At 31.0% G+C, this 18424-nt stretch overlaps 1 protein-coding gene across 1 annotated transcript in view; it reads left to right on the plus strand.

The window, feature by feature from the left end:
• The first annotated feature begins 441 nt into the window (after positions 1–441).
• The window catches only part of LOC143066461 (metabotropic glycine receptor-like), a 35115-nt gene continuing 17132 nt past the window's right edge, over positions 442–18424 (plus strand). Inside the window, exons 1-2 of the mRNA XM_076239379.1 lie at positions 442–542; positions 15613–16078. Of these exons, the coding sequence (XP_076095494.1) occupies positions 470–542; positions 15613–16078 (539 nt within the window). The 5' untranslated portion in view covers positions 442–469. The remainder of the gene's footprint in view (positions 543–15612; positions 16079–18424) is intronic.

Genomic DNA, 18424 nt, shown 5'->3' on the forward strand with positions numbered 1-18424 from the left:
TTCATGCAATTATAATTTAGGTAATATATGAATCGAATGTGTGAAGTTATAAACAGAGTGAGCAAGTAGTGAAATGTCATTTCAAATTGTTATCCATTCGTTTGATATGTTTGAACTTTTGATTTTGCTATTTGGTTAGAGACTTTTCTTTTTTGAATTTTTCTCGGAGTTCAGTATTTGTTTGAATCTCTGAAGATCTAGACATGAAGAAACACAACAGCGTTACCGAATCCTCTTAAAGCTAAAAATGAAACTAACAACTGGTATGAAATTGCAAAATCCTAATTAATGCACCATTTCAGAAGCAAATATGTTTATCCTATAAAGGAAAAATGATATATCAATTAACTTAATCAATAGAAATCTAACCGACATTGGTTTATTAATTCCTGTTCCATTTTTTTCTTTCTGGTATATTGAATAGCGTTGATCCCAACAACATCTGTAATTACTCAGGTAAACTCAGACGATGACAAATGATGCCACAGTAATGATGATATTTCTTTTGATGATATTAGTACAATCTAACAAAATACACGCAGGTAAGCCGATAAGTTAATTTAAATAATGCTAACTTAAAATCAAATCAAATTGAATTGAGTGGAAGGAAAACAAATAATGATCAAGAGATTTGTTTTTTGAAAAGATAATGGTACAAAAAACATAGACTTACGAAAAATATATTGAGGTTTTATTTTTGCGTCTTGTAGATATTTAATGTATAATAATATATACCTATCAACTATTGAAAACCCGTTATTTTTCATTTGTGTCATGCAAAATATTATATGCTTTTAAGTTTTTTAGTCGTGCGTCAAATGAAAAAAATAAAAAAAAATTGGAAAAATCCATTAATTGAATGATTTACTTTTGATATCCGTCCTTTTACTGGAAATTCACTAATTAAAGCGATTATCTTGATTGACTTTCGAATTTCGAGGAGCAATTTTCACTTAGAACATTTAGAATGCACCAAAAGAGTTCCAAAAAGATAACGCAAAAACAAATATTTAAAGTGATTATTCCATGATTAAGATTAAGAAAAATGTACAGTAAAACAATATACATGTAATAATGTAAAAAAAATATTATAGAAATAAGATGATTATGTTAAATTTCAATGAAACATTTTCCATCGGGTTAAATGATGTAGAAGTTGATAACTACAGGTCACCGTATGAACTTCAACAATATGCAAAACTCATACCGCATGTCAAGCCATAAAGGGCCACACCATGATAAATTTAAACCAATTCAAATAGGAAAGCTAAACAAATTTTTATGCTTAATTAAAACAAATATGATATACTTTTGATAACTATTTACACCACTGGGTCGATGCCACTGCTGGTGGACGTTTCGTCCCCGAGGGTATCACCAGCCCAGTAGTCAGCACTTCAGTGTTGACATGAATATCAATTATATGGTCATTTTTATAAATTTTCTGTTTACAAAACTTTGAATTTTACGAAAAACTAAGGATTTTCTTACCCCAGGAGTAGATTACCTTAGCCGTTTTTGGCACAATTTTTTTGGAATTTTGGGTCCTCAATGCTCTTCAACTTTGTATTTATTTGGCTTTTTAACTATTTTGATCTGAGCGTCACTGATGAGTCTTATGTAGACGAAACGCGCGTCTGGCGCATAAAATTATAATCCTGGTACTTTTGATAACTATATACAGCAACAAACGACAATCACCAAACTACAGGCGTTTGACTTGGAAAAAAGTAATAAAACAAAAATACTGAGGAAAGTTCGAAACAAAAAGTCTCTAAACAAACGCCAAATCAAAAACTCAAACTCATCAAACGAATGGAAGAAACTGTCATAATTGTAACTTTGTACAGTGATTTCCTTGTGTAGAAAATGTGTTCTTCAGATAGCTAAAGCTCTCTATTGTATTACAGAGTATTACAGTCGCATTACATTCAATTATATTGACAGCAATGTAAGAAAAAAACAAAAACGTAAAAATAGGGGTTCAATGCAACTTTTTAAAAGTTTCAAGTTGGATCATTGAAACAAAGCTTGAAAATTGACAATTAATTCTCCAAAACTTGTATTCTGCCTACATGGAATTAGTGAACAAAAGGAAGAAATTGAGTTTACAATCTTCAGGTATGCCTCTCAATGGTTATCTTTATACAATGTATATATTTTGCTAGAAAACTATATCACTGCAACAAGTATTTACCTTTTTGTGTAAAAATAAGCATGAAAAAATCATATCACCCAGTATTGCCCACCCAGTATTACCTGTTTCTTGGAGTATTGCCAAACCCGGGTAAATCTGGGTTATCCTACCCGGGTAATACTTTGCCAACCTTGTAATTAAGAAATGATTTGAAAAAAGTGTAAATAGAAATAAAAACTTGTAGTAAATGAATGTTAATAAGATACAATTAACTGAAAGATAATTGTTATTAATAAAAAAAAAATAAAGCCATAGCCTAACTCTCACTAATGCTTGAATGGCAGTCGCATCAAATACAATTATATTGACAACGATGTGTGAACAAAACAAAATATACATAATGGGTAAAAATGTCAAAAAAGGTGTACAGCAGTCAATATTGTGTTATTATAATCTTAATTACTATAAAAACAAACAAATATGTTACAAAACAAATCACAAAAATGCATATCGATAACTAGATATATATGCAGATAAAATAAGTACCAAAAAGCACATTAGCAAAACTGACGCAGTGGCGGATCCAGCCATTTTAAAAAGGGGGGTTCCCAACCCAGAGTAAAGGGGGGGTTCCAACTATATGCTCCCATTCAAATGCATTGATCGTCCAAAAAAGGGGGTTCCAACCCCCGGAACCCCCTGGATCCGCCACTGTGACATAAGCAGAAATGAAAGACTATAAAACAAAAAATGTACAATAGCACAATTACACATTGACGGGACAGGCATATACAGAATGTGGCGGGGTTTATACATATGTTGGCGCCAAACTTTTCTCGAACCTAGAAGAGTGGTATAACACCTCGATATAAGAACAAACTATAAACATCAGTCGAAAAAGGCTGGACTCATCAGATCGCAATAAAACAACATACAAAAGATTTAAGACGCAGAGTACTTATACCGAGAGAACTCGCAGTAATCTGTTACTGAAAGCTAGTTAAAAACCAAGACTTAATTAGCAATCAGTACATATTAAGTGCATTAAGTGTAAATATGTTCTTTTATTAATTAAAAACAATTTTCTTAGCATTGCACTCGTAGTTTGATTCTTACACAGTTGTACGCCTTCAAAGAGTTCATTACAAATAGTAAAACCCTCATTTATAACGTCAAATCATTTACCGATTTTAAATATCGACATTTATCAAAGCTTTGACTATGTTTTAAAAGGAGTTTTAAAGTATTATCTGTTTGGAAAGACCAACTGTGTAAACTATCAAAATGTATTTTCATGTTAAATAATGTTATACATAAAAAAAATCCATGAGACCTTGTAAAACTTGTTTATCTAATTTTGTTGATTAAATCACTTAAACATTACTGCCTGCAATACTATTAAATACATTTGACCTATAACGAGTCGTGTAATGGCGAGATTTATTTTCTTCTCGATAATGCTTTGATAGCCATAGTTCCTGTATATGACCATTGTTATTCAAATGAAAGCAATACAAGTTTATAATATTTTCAATTTCAACTATCCAAAAAGAATATCAGAAGATTCTTAGAGGAAACAATAACAGTAATCGAATAAAAACAGATAACACCATACTAAAAGAAAATTTACTAAAATACCATCAACAGATCACAAAACACGAGACTTAGGAAGCATCGTAAATTGTAGGAAAACTGCGCGCTGGTACTATATTAATTCTATAAGATATAATTTAAAATCATGAACCTTCAAATTTAAAAAGTTTACTATGTTTTTACACTTAAATGATTAATTTTTACTTCAAAACAAATGTATGTAAACTTTCTTCTAAAGTTTGTTTTTATATATTATCAAGATATTCATAAATGTACTGCTATTGAATAATTATCTGCCCGTCCTCTAGTTTGCTGATTATTTCCCAATTGCAGTAACTTTAACTACCAGACCTCTCCTTTAAAATTCGACCCCGGCACAGCGCAAGTGCGAGGGAAAAACCCGCGATGAAAGAACATAAACAAACGTGTACTGTCAGGAAAACGGTACTAGTCGATTATTAAAGAACTATTCAAACGCACCAAACAACTTTCAAGGAAAAGATTAATTACCAAATGGGAACACATGGAAAATATGAAAAAGATATATTGATTTAGAATCATATTCGTCCCCAATTTGTCGTTTTCTCTTGATACGTTTGGCCATCTTCCTGTCTTAATCGGCATTTTTGTTTTTAGTCGTTTGAATTCAGAGAAGAATAGAATCATTTAAGCCCATAGTATTAAAAATATATAAAATATAAAGGAAAACCTGAGTGGAAATTAAACTGCTCGAACCTTTATATCTAGGTCAACCTAGTTCCCCGTAACTCAAATAATTTGGTATTGAGGATTTTATAGATATATTTACAGAACTTTAAATGTGTCTTTTCTTATTACTTCTATTATTACTGAAACCACATACTTCATAACCAACCAACAGAATGAACTAAATCAAGTTGTTGTCAAAATCAAGCTGACATCTAACAGATAACTGATACATTCTTCCTATCAATATTATGATGCAATAAACTCAGTTCTGCAACAAACTCGAAGTCAATTAGCTTGTGATCAATATCACTCAGTTGTGATAATGCATTATAGATTCGTAATAAATGTAAAATATATTGTGCATACAGGACTATATTAAATTAATATGCATGCATTGGTTCTCTCATTTTGAATATGACAGTTCATACGTTTGATGTGTTTCATCTTTGAATTTGCTATTTACTTAGGGACTTTCCGTTAAGAATTATTTTCGTAGTTCTGTATTTTAGTTGTTTTGCATTTTTTATGACATTAATTTTATTTTGCAATGACCAGTAAATAAGAATATGTTTTCCTGCAGTTGGTCGATTATCAAGTTTGCATTATTCGTGACGTCAAAATCTGATTTTCTTAAAGATAAATGGGTCTTAAATCGAAGACATACATTTGAATTAAGAAATTTCTTTTTGCACTTTTGACGAGAATAGTTTATCGTTAACAAACTGATAAAATCAATAGATTTTGTTTCATATTGACATTTGTCAATCAATAGTAATTGGATTATTTTGGGGGAATTTGGAAACAGTCTTTGAATGCGATCAAAAGTAAGACTAATACATGAATAAATCCTCCTTCAAGGAAGTGTTTAAACAATTCTGTGCAGATCCATTTTTGGATTAAATGCATTATTGTTTACTTAAACTTTTGTTGGTGGGCTTCCTTGATGACGTTTGATACAGAAAAGCTGCTTAGTACATAATGAATAAGGTTTCTGTGATTATTTTAAGGGGAACTAGCTACGAGATATATTAATCATTTTTTTTAAATCATTAGTGAAAGTGAAATAGTGAAAATGCAGCTAGTATAGTTCAATTTTGTCAAAACAACCTATCGCACATTGATGATGAATTATTCACTTGCAAATATATATTCTACCCCAATGAATCCATATTCATGTGAACTTCAATTTTACCCCTTAGCTAGAGATTGATAACGCATGAATTGCACGTATTATGTTATTTAAAGGAAAAAATGTCAACATTTGAAAGTGAAACAAAGATAGATCATTTCATTGACTGATTCGATCTAATAAAAAAATAACCAATTATCATTTAACTGTTGTCTTCTTTTTTTCCCCATTTACTTTTGTAGGAGTAGGACTGGTTTCCCCTTACAATTTGTCTAATCCTACTGCAAACTGAATGTCACTATGTTACACTATTTTTTTTCTTCAAAACAATGATATTCAATGCTACATTTTGCTGTTTTTTTTTCTTGTGGTCTGTGTTGTTGGAAATCATGCATATTTTAAACCAATTTACAACATGAAAATATTCATTATTTTGTACGATAATAGAAAACTACATTGTAAAATATATTTAAAGCTTTCGTAATTTCCGAAATTCAGCAAGTGAACGTATGTTTTCGTGTCATCAAATCATTATTATATAAAAAAAAAGAAGCTGTGGTATGATTGCCAATGAGACAACTATCCACAAAAGACCAAAATGACACAGACATTAACAACTATAGGTCACCGTACGGCCTTCAACAATGAGCAAAGCCCATACCGCATAGTCATCTATAAAAGGCCCCGATAAGACAATGTAAAACAATTCAAACGAGAAAACTAACGGCCTTATTTATGTAAAAAAAAAATGAACGAAAAACAAATATGTAACACATAAACAAACGACAACCACTGAATTAAGGTTTCTTGACTTGGGACAGGCACATTCATAAATAATGTTGCGGGGTTAAACATGTTAGCGGGATCCCAACCCTCCCCCTAACCTGGGAAGGTGCTATAACAGTACAACATAAGAATGAACTAAAAAAATCAGTTGAAAAAAGCCTAGCTCATCACATGGACAAAAATACAAGTGGACGTGGCCCGGTACTTATACATCTCGACACCAAAAGACACAATGAACAGATCTGAGAGTACTCGCAGTATGACGTCTTAAACAAAAAAAAGTTTCCAAAAGAATTGGGCCACCTTTACAATCAACATTGCCTGGATTAAGATATAAACATATTGAATCTGTATAGTAAATAATTTCTAGATAGACCAATACTGTTTTATTTGATCTATGATGATGATGGAATTTCTTAACGACCTTGACTGGCTATACAGCCCTTGCCCGGTCGGTTTTGATCTATTATTTGTCATTCATCTTATAAATAATAAAACATCATTCGGGATTAGTCCAACATATTTTATAAGATTTGATCTATTATTAGTCATTTATCTTATAAAATATATTTAACTAATGCCATATAATGTTTTATTAAAGAAGATACTGTGCTATCTCCACGAATTTACCCATCATTCGCATTCAAGTTTAACGTGTTTCAATGGGACAATGTGGGAGTAAAAATAGAATGAACTTTGACTAGAGTAAGTCCAAATATTATGATATATCACTAATGACAGTCAGACAATGAAATCTTCTTTATTCTGTGAATGCAAATTATCATGTAATATGTCTTCTGGATCTTGGTAGCACAACGTTTTATCTTCTTCTCAGTTATCCTTCAAATTGTTGTTAATTACTTACTGCTGCACATGAGTAGGATAATGATTATGAATATTTACAAAAGAGTAGTGCCAAAAATAAACAAATGCTAACATGACTGTGGTTAAAACTAGTTACCTAACAACTAAGGTTTACTGTTCTATATTATAGACAGCAGAAGGTGTCAACTGTTCACTAAAACATTTAGAGTGGGGGAAAGTACTACCTTTGGAGGTAGTTAATTCTATTGTGTAATAGTAAACGGTAAAAATGAATATTTGAAATAGTCTTTAAATGTTAGTAGGTGTCTGTAAGTTTGTGGATGAATTTGGTGGGATCTATTTTCTGTTGGTTTAAGTAATTCTGCTGGCACTTCGACAATATTGTTAACCATTTCATAGAACATTATTAGTATAGTTTAAAGTCTGCATTGTTGTACGGTAGGCCAATTTAAAGTATTGCGCATGTCTGTAACGGTACTGATGTTGTGATAACGATTACAGGCATACCTAGCTGCCCGACGTTGAACCATCTCAATGTTATTGCATTTTTCAGCTGTAGGAGGTTTCCAAATCGAACAAGCATACTCTAGTTTCGGTCGTAAAAGTGCTAAGTAGGCCTGGTACTTAATGTTTGTGATGGATGTTTTAAGATTTCTTTTAAGGAAGCCTAGGTTTTTATTTGTGTTCGTTTTGATAAAAAGACAGAAATCCAGTTTAGTGTTTCATTTTGTATACCATAAACATTCAGTTTGTATAATAGTCTTTAGTGTGGGACTTTGTCTAAGACTTTTGCAAAGTCCATAATTTTTAAGTCTGTTTGGCTATTATTGTCTGAATTTGAAGCTAGTTCTTGTACAAAAGATAGAAGTTTGTGTTTCAAATGATCTAGAGTGGTTAAAGCCGTGCTGGAGGTCACATAATAGGTTGTTATTTTCGAGGTGGTTAATCAAGTGTTTTGTTATGACATGTTCCGTTAGTTTGCAACTGATACAAGTGAGAGAGATTGGTCTATAATCAACTGCATTGTATTTTCCCTTTTTTGTTATGCTGGTGCGACATTTGCAAGTTTCCTTCGAAAATAACGACTGTCAAAAAGATTATAGCACAAGAACGAAAACGAAAGGATTTGGGATATCGATTTGTGACACTTAATGAGTTTGCGCACATGGAAAAAGCAACAGAACAGCACATTAGTTGCTAATATTCCTTTCAAAGTCATAATGAGGCTTCAATGTGGAGCGAAACCACCCTACTTTCGCTGCAAATTCAGGACAGCCATTTGCACTGGTTTGACACCATACTTTATTAGATGCCAAGAACGCAAGATCAATGCATTGATAACACAGCTTCGAGGAAGTATAACCATGTTTTACATAATATTCTGCAAAGAAAAATGCTTCTACAGTAGTGGTACCCGTTGATTTGCTCATTTCAATTTGTTTTAAATCGTTGAACATTTTCGTATATGTGTTGTCATACATGAAGAAAACACTGGTGTTGCTATGATCTGCTATGACAGATCCGTGACCCCCTCACCCCCGTGACAAAAAAAAAAAAAAAGGGAGAACAAAAAAAAACGAAAAAAAACCAGTTCAAAAACAAAATTTAAAGAAAGTTACAAATTGAGCCATACGAATTACCAGCCTTTTGAATTAACCCAGGTTGATAGAACGGGTAAGCCGTCCAATTTCTACAAGTGAAACTATGGTTTTGCCAATTTTAAGGTAATTCTGATTCGGAATCGTATTTCGTGAAGGGAAAGAGAACATGATTGTAGTTATGACGATTAGAACATATAAGCGATTATCTATAACACAGATATACTGTAACGGTAAAGAAAATCATGATGCACCCGTGAAAAGATGAATGCAGCTTAACTACGAGAACATTGTTTGTTATCCATAATCCTCTATCAAAGAAATGATGATAAGAAACACGAGCATTAGAATATCGTATCGACAGGAAATCAACATGCAGTATGCAGATCTTATATAAACTTTTATTGTATAGAAATGAATGGATATGTATCGGAAAAGATAAATTTGTTCTTTCATCTCAACCAATGATCACTATCAATGTGTACATGCAATTCAGGATAAGAAAGAGACTAATCTCTATCTATATGAGCCTCTAACTCAATTGAAATTAGACGGACGTTTGCAAAATAGTCACACACATTGAATGTTTAAGAGAGATTACATAATTTTTATAGCTTAAAAATTAAGTGAAAGGATAAATGTCTCTTCTGTCATTTTTCTTGAAAAAAAACCAGTCTTTTTGAACTGAAAGAAGTAATGATTTGCACTTATGCAAATAAAAAAATAAAAACCATCAACACCATCAATGACCATTTCCAACTTTTCTTGTTATACAAAATTGTATATACACATAAACAAAGTGGCATTTCACCAGCAATACAAACAAGATTCTTAAAAGTCATTTGCAATTTTAGTCCTAAATATTTTATAGAAGTAATGATCTTTTGATACTCTTTATAGAGTTAATATTTAGTCAATAAGTGATAATTACGTCTTATTGATTTATGTTGTATAACTTGATATACTTTGCCTTCTCCTAAACACATGTTAGAGCCAAGTATTAGTATATTTTGCCTCTTTTTATGAGAACTACATATTAAAAAAAATGATGTCATGTTATAATCTTTACTAATTCTATGTTTTCCTGGGTAAAACAAGTTCTGTAATGATTACCTCATCTATGACTTAGAAGTATGACTTATGATTGCAACTACCTGTCTAGATTTTAACTATGTTGACTCTTAAAATAATATGAGATAAATTTCTCATAAAACATCTCATTTTCCCTTCATTTACCCGTAATCAGTATACTTTTTTAAATTGCAAACAGGTTATTAATTCTAAAAGCTTTCCTGTTTTTAGGAAAGACGTATCATTAAATTACCTTAAACTACATTTTAAGACGACACATTCAGTCCAATTAATTTAACTAACATCCTGTAATTTTCATCCAGTACATGATTTCGTATCAATGAAAATGATATGGTACTCCTTCAATCATAGAATTTTTTTCAATTAAAAAATCTGCTAATTAAATTTTCGTGTAAAATTTATACGCTTCACTCTAAGTAAGGCTAATGAGAATTCACCATTTACCTTTCAAGATCTTAAAATGGAAAAGTGTTTTATATAAAACAAGTATAACCGTGAGAAATTTTATGTTTAACATGAAACGCATTTGTAATTTCTGAATATATCTCTACAAAAGAACTTTTCTGCTAAGTAATCTTTAGAATTTAAAAAAATAATGTCATTAAAGTGATCTAAAATGATACAGATATACTACGCACTAGAGTCATATAAAATAAGTTTTTTTGTAACTATAATGTTATCGATTTATTTTAATCAATGCATGCATATGTACTAAACTAAGTCTTGTAGGCATGTTTTTAATATTTGTTACGAACCTCAAACATATTATATTATTTCACTGTGCGATTGTTGATCGAAGGCTAATTGACTTTTGATATACTATCAACACAAAGCATGTGGATCACGTAAAAAATAAGTGAATTGATATTTTTTTTTTATTTTCAATGCTTTCCCATTTGGTAAATAATCATTTTTTAATATTGTTGAATGCTTTGTTGTATTTAATTTGTTCTTAAAGAATAATTTATTACTATTTTCATTCCAGTGCACGTTTGTTTACATTCTTTCATCATATACAGGTTTCCTCTAGCACTTGCGCTGTGGGGTGGCCTAAGTTCTAACAAAATGTTTCGTAGGCCAGGTCATTGCATAGGGAAATATCTGGAAATTATATTAAGGGAAGACAAAAATTCAAAAGCACTACAAGTATGAAGAATTTGATAATATAAAACAATTTCTTTATTAGAAAGCTAAAACACAATTGTTTTTTAGTAAAACTAAGCCATTCAGGAATATATAACATATCCTACTTTTTTTTTATTCGAATTTTCACATGACTTTAACTACACGAAAAAAACATGAGATGACTTTGAGTCAACAGATTTAGATTAAATTTTAATATTTAATCACACAGATGTTACAGTCTATGAAACATCCTCATATCCACAATAATCAGATCAAATCGAAAAGAAAAAAAGAAACAAGTCTAGGACGAGGGACATGAAACAATGTAAAAACCTATTCAAATAACATAGTCCACATTATTGAATTTTGGAAGAGATTTACTGTTCAAAACTGTAACAGTTTAGTTGGTTTTTTGCAGGTAAGAAATAAAGTTCAATTTAAAAGTTCTGATATAACGCTTGGGATGTGATACCGTTTGTCGGGGCTGATCGAAAGGTATGTCCTTTTTAGTGGTTTTCGCTATTTCCAAAGTATTGTTTCAGCTTGTCAATTTAAAATGTTCTAGCAAGTGGTTTCTTATTTTCTTCCACGAAAAGCAAATTATTGTGCTTGCCATTTTGTTTTCAACAGCCGGAGTAGCAATTAGTATGGACAAGCATTGCTATCGACGTTAAACAGTAAAATAATTATCCATTTTCCAAGTATATCTGTTATAGCTTTAAAATTTACTGTTGCTTTACTTTCTGGTACACAGCAAATGTCTGACTTCGTGCAATGTATTCAATTATTATGATCGTTTCAATGATATCAATTATTAGAGGTCCTAACATAAGATACAATGTAATAAATTTAAGTTCTCGTTACTGAACAAAAGATTTTATGTAGTCTAAATGGACTTTGGTTGGACTTTAATTCCCATTCTTGTACTTTTATCACTAAATAAATAACCCATCAATATTGTCAAGTTGTAAATATAACCTGTGATTTAGCTATTTATCCGCAAACATTTCTAAATTGTAGTTTTTCTCTTTATCATCTTGTTTTGTGTTTCCGATGATTTCGGTTGATAAAAAACAATATAAGTATCACTAATTCAATGTATAAATAGACATAAAGTAACAGTTTGAAGCCACTATTTTCTGACGCAAGAATACATTTACATAGTAAGTTCCCTTATACAAAATGTAAACATGGTATATCTAAAGCCTGTCAACACTGCGGTTGGGAGTTCCAATCCCGCTGTAAGTGCGTTTATCTCTAATCTTAATTGAATAGAATTAAATATTTGTCCTGTCGAATATGGGTGGTTCTCACCGGATTCATTGACATCTAGCATTTCAATACAGACAAAAGCATAACACTGTTTCTTTGCTTTTTGTGTGAATAACATTAACGGTACCAATTTGTCTGCACCAGATGCGCATTTCGACAAATAATGTCTCATCAGTGATGCTCGTGGCCAAAATATGTAAAATACAAAGCTTATATAAAAGATGTAGAGCTATAATCGAAAAGTTCCAAAAAGTATAGCCAAATCCGTGAAAGGAATCAGAGCTTTGCATGAGGGAGATACATTCCTTAATTTATAATAATTTTTAACATTTTGTAACAGCAAATTTAATAACACAACAAATCCGTATTTTCATGCCAGTACCGGAGTACTGGCTACTGGGCTGGTGATACCCTCGGGGACTAACAGTCCACCAGCAGAGGCATCGACCCAGTGGTAGTAATAACATTAACGGTACCAATTTTTCTGCACCAGATGCGCATTTCGACAAATAATGTCTCATCAGTGATGCTCGTGGCCAAAATATGTAAAATACAAAGCTTATATAAAAGATGTAGAGCTATAATCGAAAAGTTCCAAAAAGTATAGCCAAATCCGTGAAAGGAATCAGAGCTTTGCATGAGGGAGATACATTCCTTAATTTTTAATAATTTTTAACATTTTGTAATAGCAAATTTAATAACACAACAAATCCGTATTTTCATGCAGTGAACTTATGTGTCATGGATTGACACCAAATATCCTTTATGTTTCTACAATATTAAATGAGATAGGACATATAAAATATCATAATTGGTCAAAAAATACCATCGTTCAAAAAAGAAAATTAACCATAGGGAAAAAAAATCGATCCTTTTGTCGTCAATTTTTGTTTACAGTTTCCCATTTGAAACTGAAATAACTTAATCTATCATAGGACTTGTAAATGGTAAATGTTTATACGTTTTGATTTGAATTAGATTCCTTGGAGAAACTTAGGCAGTGTGTTTAGAGAATTCTTGACTAATTTAAAAAAAAATAGTAACAAGATAACAGAAAGTGTTATCAATTAGATGAGTTATATTGCCTCTACTTTGCTGAGATAAGTTCTGTTTTTCTTGGAATGCATGTATTTGTTGTATACGTCCGTTTTTAAGACGAGTTCCTCTTGTATAGGCCTCTGTATTTTGATTTCCTTTTTTTTCTGAATCGTTCGTTATTTTCTTCCTACAAATGATATAATGATTGGATTTTATCTTAGTTTACTAATATTAGCTGTGATGACAATTATTTTCTGAGGCAAATAGATACTTTTCTACTGATAGTTCAAGTGATCGTTTACGATTGATATGTTGCTGATTTCATCGATCGGTATGATATATATAGCAACGATTAGATCTGGAATGGACATACATGAGAAAGAGTTGGAATTAGCCAGTATTTTAAATGCAAAATCATTTTATTGTTATTAATAATCGTGACAGTTGTTGGAAGGTCCTTAAAGGTGAATTTAAGATTTTTGCAATTTCAATAATGTGTTTTGTTCAATCCTAACATACAAACATAAAATACAAAAATATGAAAGCAATAAATGAGGTTGTTAAAATTTATGAATGCCTTTTTGTGCTTCTTTGTTCAATATTTGTTTGATTTTTCTTGCTAATAAGATTATAACACAGTGCTGAATGCTGAACTCCTATTTTTGGCATTTTTACCAATTATGTCTGTTTGTTTTGTTCATGCATCGTTGTCAATATAATGGAATTTGTAGCGAGTATCATACAAATGAGAGGTTTAGTTAGCTATAATACCAGGTCCAATCCACCATTTTCTACATACAAAAAATGTATGTGCCAAGTCAGGAATATGACAGTTGTTATCCATTCGTTTGATGTTTTTGAGCTTTTGATTTTGCTACTTGATTAGAGGATTTCTTTTTTGAATTTTCCTTTAAATTCGGTATTTTTGTGATTTTTACTTTTTGTTTTTTTGTAAAATTTCACTGCTCAAATTATAGATAAAGGAAAGAAAAGAGTGATCCTTTAATTTGTGTTGTCCAAAGTAGAAACTTCACATTGCTATGCATTGAACATAATACAAGTACGATCCATTAAATGTACAGTTATGTTCTAATTCCTTCGTTAAACGAACATAGATTTTTTTGTTTTAGTCCACATTATTTGTAATAAAAAACTATTGAAAAAAAACAGCGACTGACCCGTCTAGAACCATATTTTCGAATTTGTCAGACATGATGGCCACTGATAAGATTCATCCGCCAAGTACATAAATACATGACTTTATTTTTCTGATTAATGGCAATCAACTTTCAGATATTTTTTTCTTAATTATAATTATAAACAAGTTTTTATTTTTATTTACATTTTCTTTAAATAATTTCTTAATTACAGGTTTGGCAAAGTATAACCCGGAAGGGATAACACATGTTTTCCCCGGGTTTTGCAATACTCCTAGAAACAGGTAATACTGAACGGGGAATACTGTGTTATATGATTTTTCATTCTTATTTTTACACAAAAATACCGAAGACTTGTTGTAGTTCAACATTATTTCAGCTAAATATATACATTTTATGCAGATAACCATTGATAGGCATACCTGAAGATTGTAAATTCAGTTTCCGTTTTGTCCACTAATTCCATTTAGGAAGAATACAAGTTTTGCAGGATGATTTGCTAATTTTAAAGCTTTGTTTCAATCATCCGGCCAGCTTGAAACTTTAAAAAAAGTTGCATTGAGCCCATATTTTATTAAAAACCACGTGAAATACATTTCGATGTTATCACCATCGTTCTATGTGGCATATTATAACGCTACCTCGCGACCGTCTGCTTGATAAACGAAATAACAATAATTGTATAGTATAAACAGATACAATTTTACTATCAAATGTAAGCTTGAAATCTATAATACATATCTTCTAAATATAGGCCTGGCACTTGTATGAGGGACTTTTCCAACATAAACCTTGAAAACTATACACTGGACCGGAGGACATGTCTTTTAAGTGACCAATACTCGGTTTGAATAACGTATACCCATACCATCTTGCATAACTGAAACTACTTAACACTCAAACGAGACCTATACAGATATTACCTCAAAATCTAGATGTATGCATAATGATATAAGTGATACTGAAGATTGAGTTAAAGCTTTTATGCATAAATACTTTTGGTATGTGTTCACTTGTATTAAGATTAATCGATATTTAAGGAATAAATATTGAACCGAATTTGAAGCAATTCTGAAATTCATTCCATTGCATTTATTTTTAATTTTTGTATTTTATGTTTAGTTATTTACAATTTCGCTGTTTATTTACAAGGGGAAAATGAAAAAGAAGCAGCGAAGTTAGCATTAGAGTATGTCAGCAGAGTAGAACAAAGTCCATGTACTGGTGGAACAGAGGAAACACTAGATCTTATTTTCAACCATACAACTTGGAGAGAATACACCCAACCAGCTATTCTTACATCAAACTTTTTAACATCAGTTATATTGGAAAATGGTGGCTCACTCGATACATTGACGGACGAAATACTTTTCTCCTTAGTAAGGAACAATGTTAATGGCCAGTCGATTATATTTGGATCTGCTATTGCTATCGAAACAGGGTTATATACAAAATATTCTTCATTCTGTCCATATGCTTACCGCAAAAACGGAACCGTCTTTGCCCATGATATTTCCTTGTCATATAATTACCTAGACAGAAACACTGAGTGGTATTACGTCTTAAAGACAACAGACTGGGAGAATGCAACCAGAACTATCTCAAAGATTAAATATAGGTAAATCATTGTTCGTTAATGAGGTTTTTTAAAAGATTATTAAATAGAGAATGAGATACTAATTACAATTGATTTTATTTATTATATAAGATGCTTTAGATCTGCTCTGTTGAAAACTAATGTTAAAAAACTAGGACAGATTGAAAACTGCTGACAATCACGTAATACTTTAAAATTATTTATCTTACAATTGTAGAGGAACATTTGGATTAGTTGTAGTTCAATCTTGAAAATCAGTTTAAACTAAGGAATGTATCAACCTCATGTATAGCTCTAATTCCTTGTACAGAAATTTTGTATATTTTTTTATCAGTTTGGCATTGCTGTATTAGGTAATCAAATATGTTTGGATCGAGCATCATTGAAATGAAAATGAAAAATTGAAATGCATATCTGGTGCGGCAAAATTATAACCGTCGTGTATTGATAAATATGGCGACAGTAGTTCCAACAACAATGACGGCATTCTTTTAAATTTGATATTATCATAATTTATTTATGATGTTCTTAATTGATACTTTGAATGAAGTAAATCAGATCTTTATAAATTTTGTTTTTATCTTTTATTGACCGGTTTTTCTTTTATTTTAAATCTTTAAAATAGCTTTTTTGGGGTCATATTTTACATAAAAAAATAATGCTTTCACTTCGTTCATAAATCAATAGATTATTAAGAAAGAAAATGTTTCAACAACTTCAGGCAAAGCTGACAGGAGAATCGGGCTATTAATTTCAGATCCCCTTTGATAAAACCCATCCAGTACTCAAATAGTCAGGCATATTGGCTTCACTTTTCATGTTTTACCATTTATGATGATGGTCAATCCAGAAAAGCGTTGTGAAATTAGTTTCATGACAAGAGTCATGTTTTGCCAAAAAAAAAGATAACTATAAAGGCTTAATAAATTATGTAACTTAAATTGATTAATAAACATATGAATATAATATTAAGTGAATAGTTATCAAAGGTACCAGGATTATAATCTAGTACGCCAGACGCGCGTTTCGTCTACATAAAACTCATCAGTGACGCTCAAATCAAAATAATAAGAAAGCAAAACAAGTACAAAGTTGAAGAACATTGAGGATATAAAATTCCAAAAAATTGTGCCAAATACGGCTAAGGTAATAATTTCTGGGATAAGAAAATCCTTAGTTTTTCGAAAATTCAAAGTTTGAAAGTTCACTTGTGGTATCAATATGATGCCATAGATAAGGCAACAGTAGTATACCGCTGTTCAAAAGTCATAAATCGATTGAGAAAAAACGAATCCAGGTTACAAACTAAAAACGGAACACATCAACTATAAGAGGAAAACAACCTAACAACAGAACACTGAAGTACAACAAAAATCAAACAGCAATGCAACATACATAGAAACGAAATATTAAATAACAAGTGCCATATTCCTGACTTGGTACATAAACATTTTGAAATTGGAATATTTGATTAAAAAAAAGCCATTTACATATAGTTTTGATAACATGGATATGAATTAAAGTTAATAACAAAAAAAAAAAAAAAAAACAAAAAACAAGTAACTTTATCAACCTAAATTAAAAACAAATGTTTAATGCATCTTGTAGCAAAATATCTCTCTGGGTAATACTTTTAATTTTTTAATTTAAGTTCCAAAAAATTGCCTTATTATACCTTCTCTACAATTTGTTAAAAAGTTGACAAAACGACATTTTGGTGACGCTTTTGTTTTTTTGTTATTTAGCTCTTCTTATACATCATCGGCTTTTTAATATTTTGATTTGTGCTGATGAAGAAAAATCAAAGTGCTAGGACCCATGAAATGAAAAAAAGTCTGAATTTTCATTTACTTGTACTGGCTCGATACCACCGTTGCTGGACTGTAAAAATTGTTAACTACGTTTCAGAAATTTCTCATGCAAAGATGTCTCGAAATGAATTTGAATTTTTGGTTCAAAATCTCTTCGTGTATTTTGGACATTTATATATCTTGGTTTCAGTGTTCCTGTTGAAGTTTTAACAAGAAAATACTACGTTTGCATACAATTAATAGAGTGTAATTTTTTTTTACTGTATGCGAATATGATCTCGAAAAATTGATTTCTGTCAAATCCCCATCCTATTGTCCATTCAAGTTTGTTTAAAAATTATGCAAAGAACGCATAATGATTGTCGTTTGGTCCTTTTTCGTTTTGTAATACATTGTAGCAAAAAGTAAAATAGCAAACATACAGAGTTCAAATAGAAATTCAAAACGGTTTTGATATTGAGTTTGTATATCCCTTTGAAATATTTCACCTCCTATAATAATAAGTGATGTCTAAGATAGAATTAAACGCCTTTTAAAAGGAATTTGTTGGCGTATA

Source organism: Mytilus galloprovincialis, chromosome 3 (genome assembly GCF_965363235.1).
Source record: "Mytilus galloprovincialis chromosome 3, xbMytGall1.hap1.1, whole genome shotgun sequence".
Classification (NCBI taxonomy): Eukaryota; Metazoa; Mollusca; class Bivalvia; order Mytilida; family Mytilidae; genus Mytilus; species Mytilus galloprovincialis.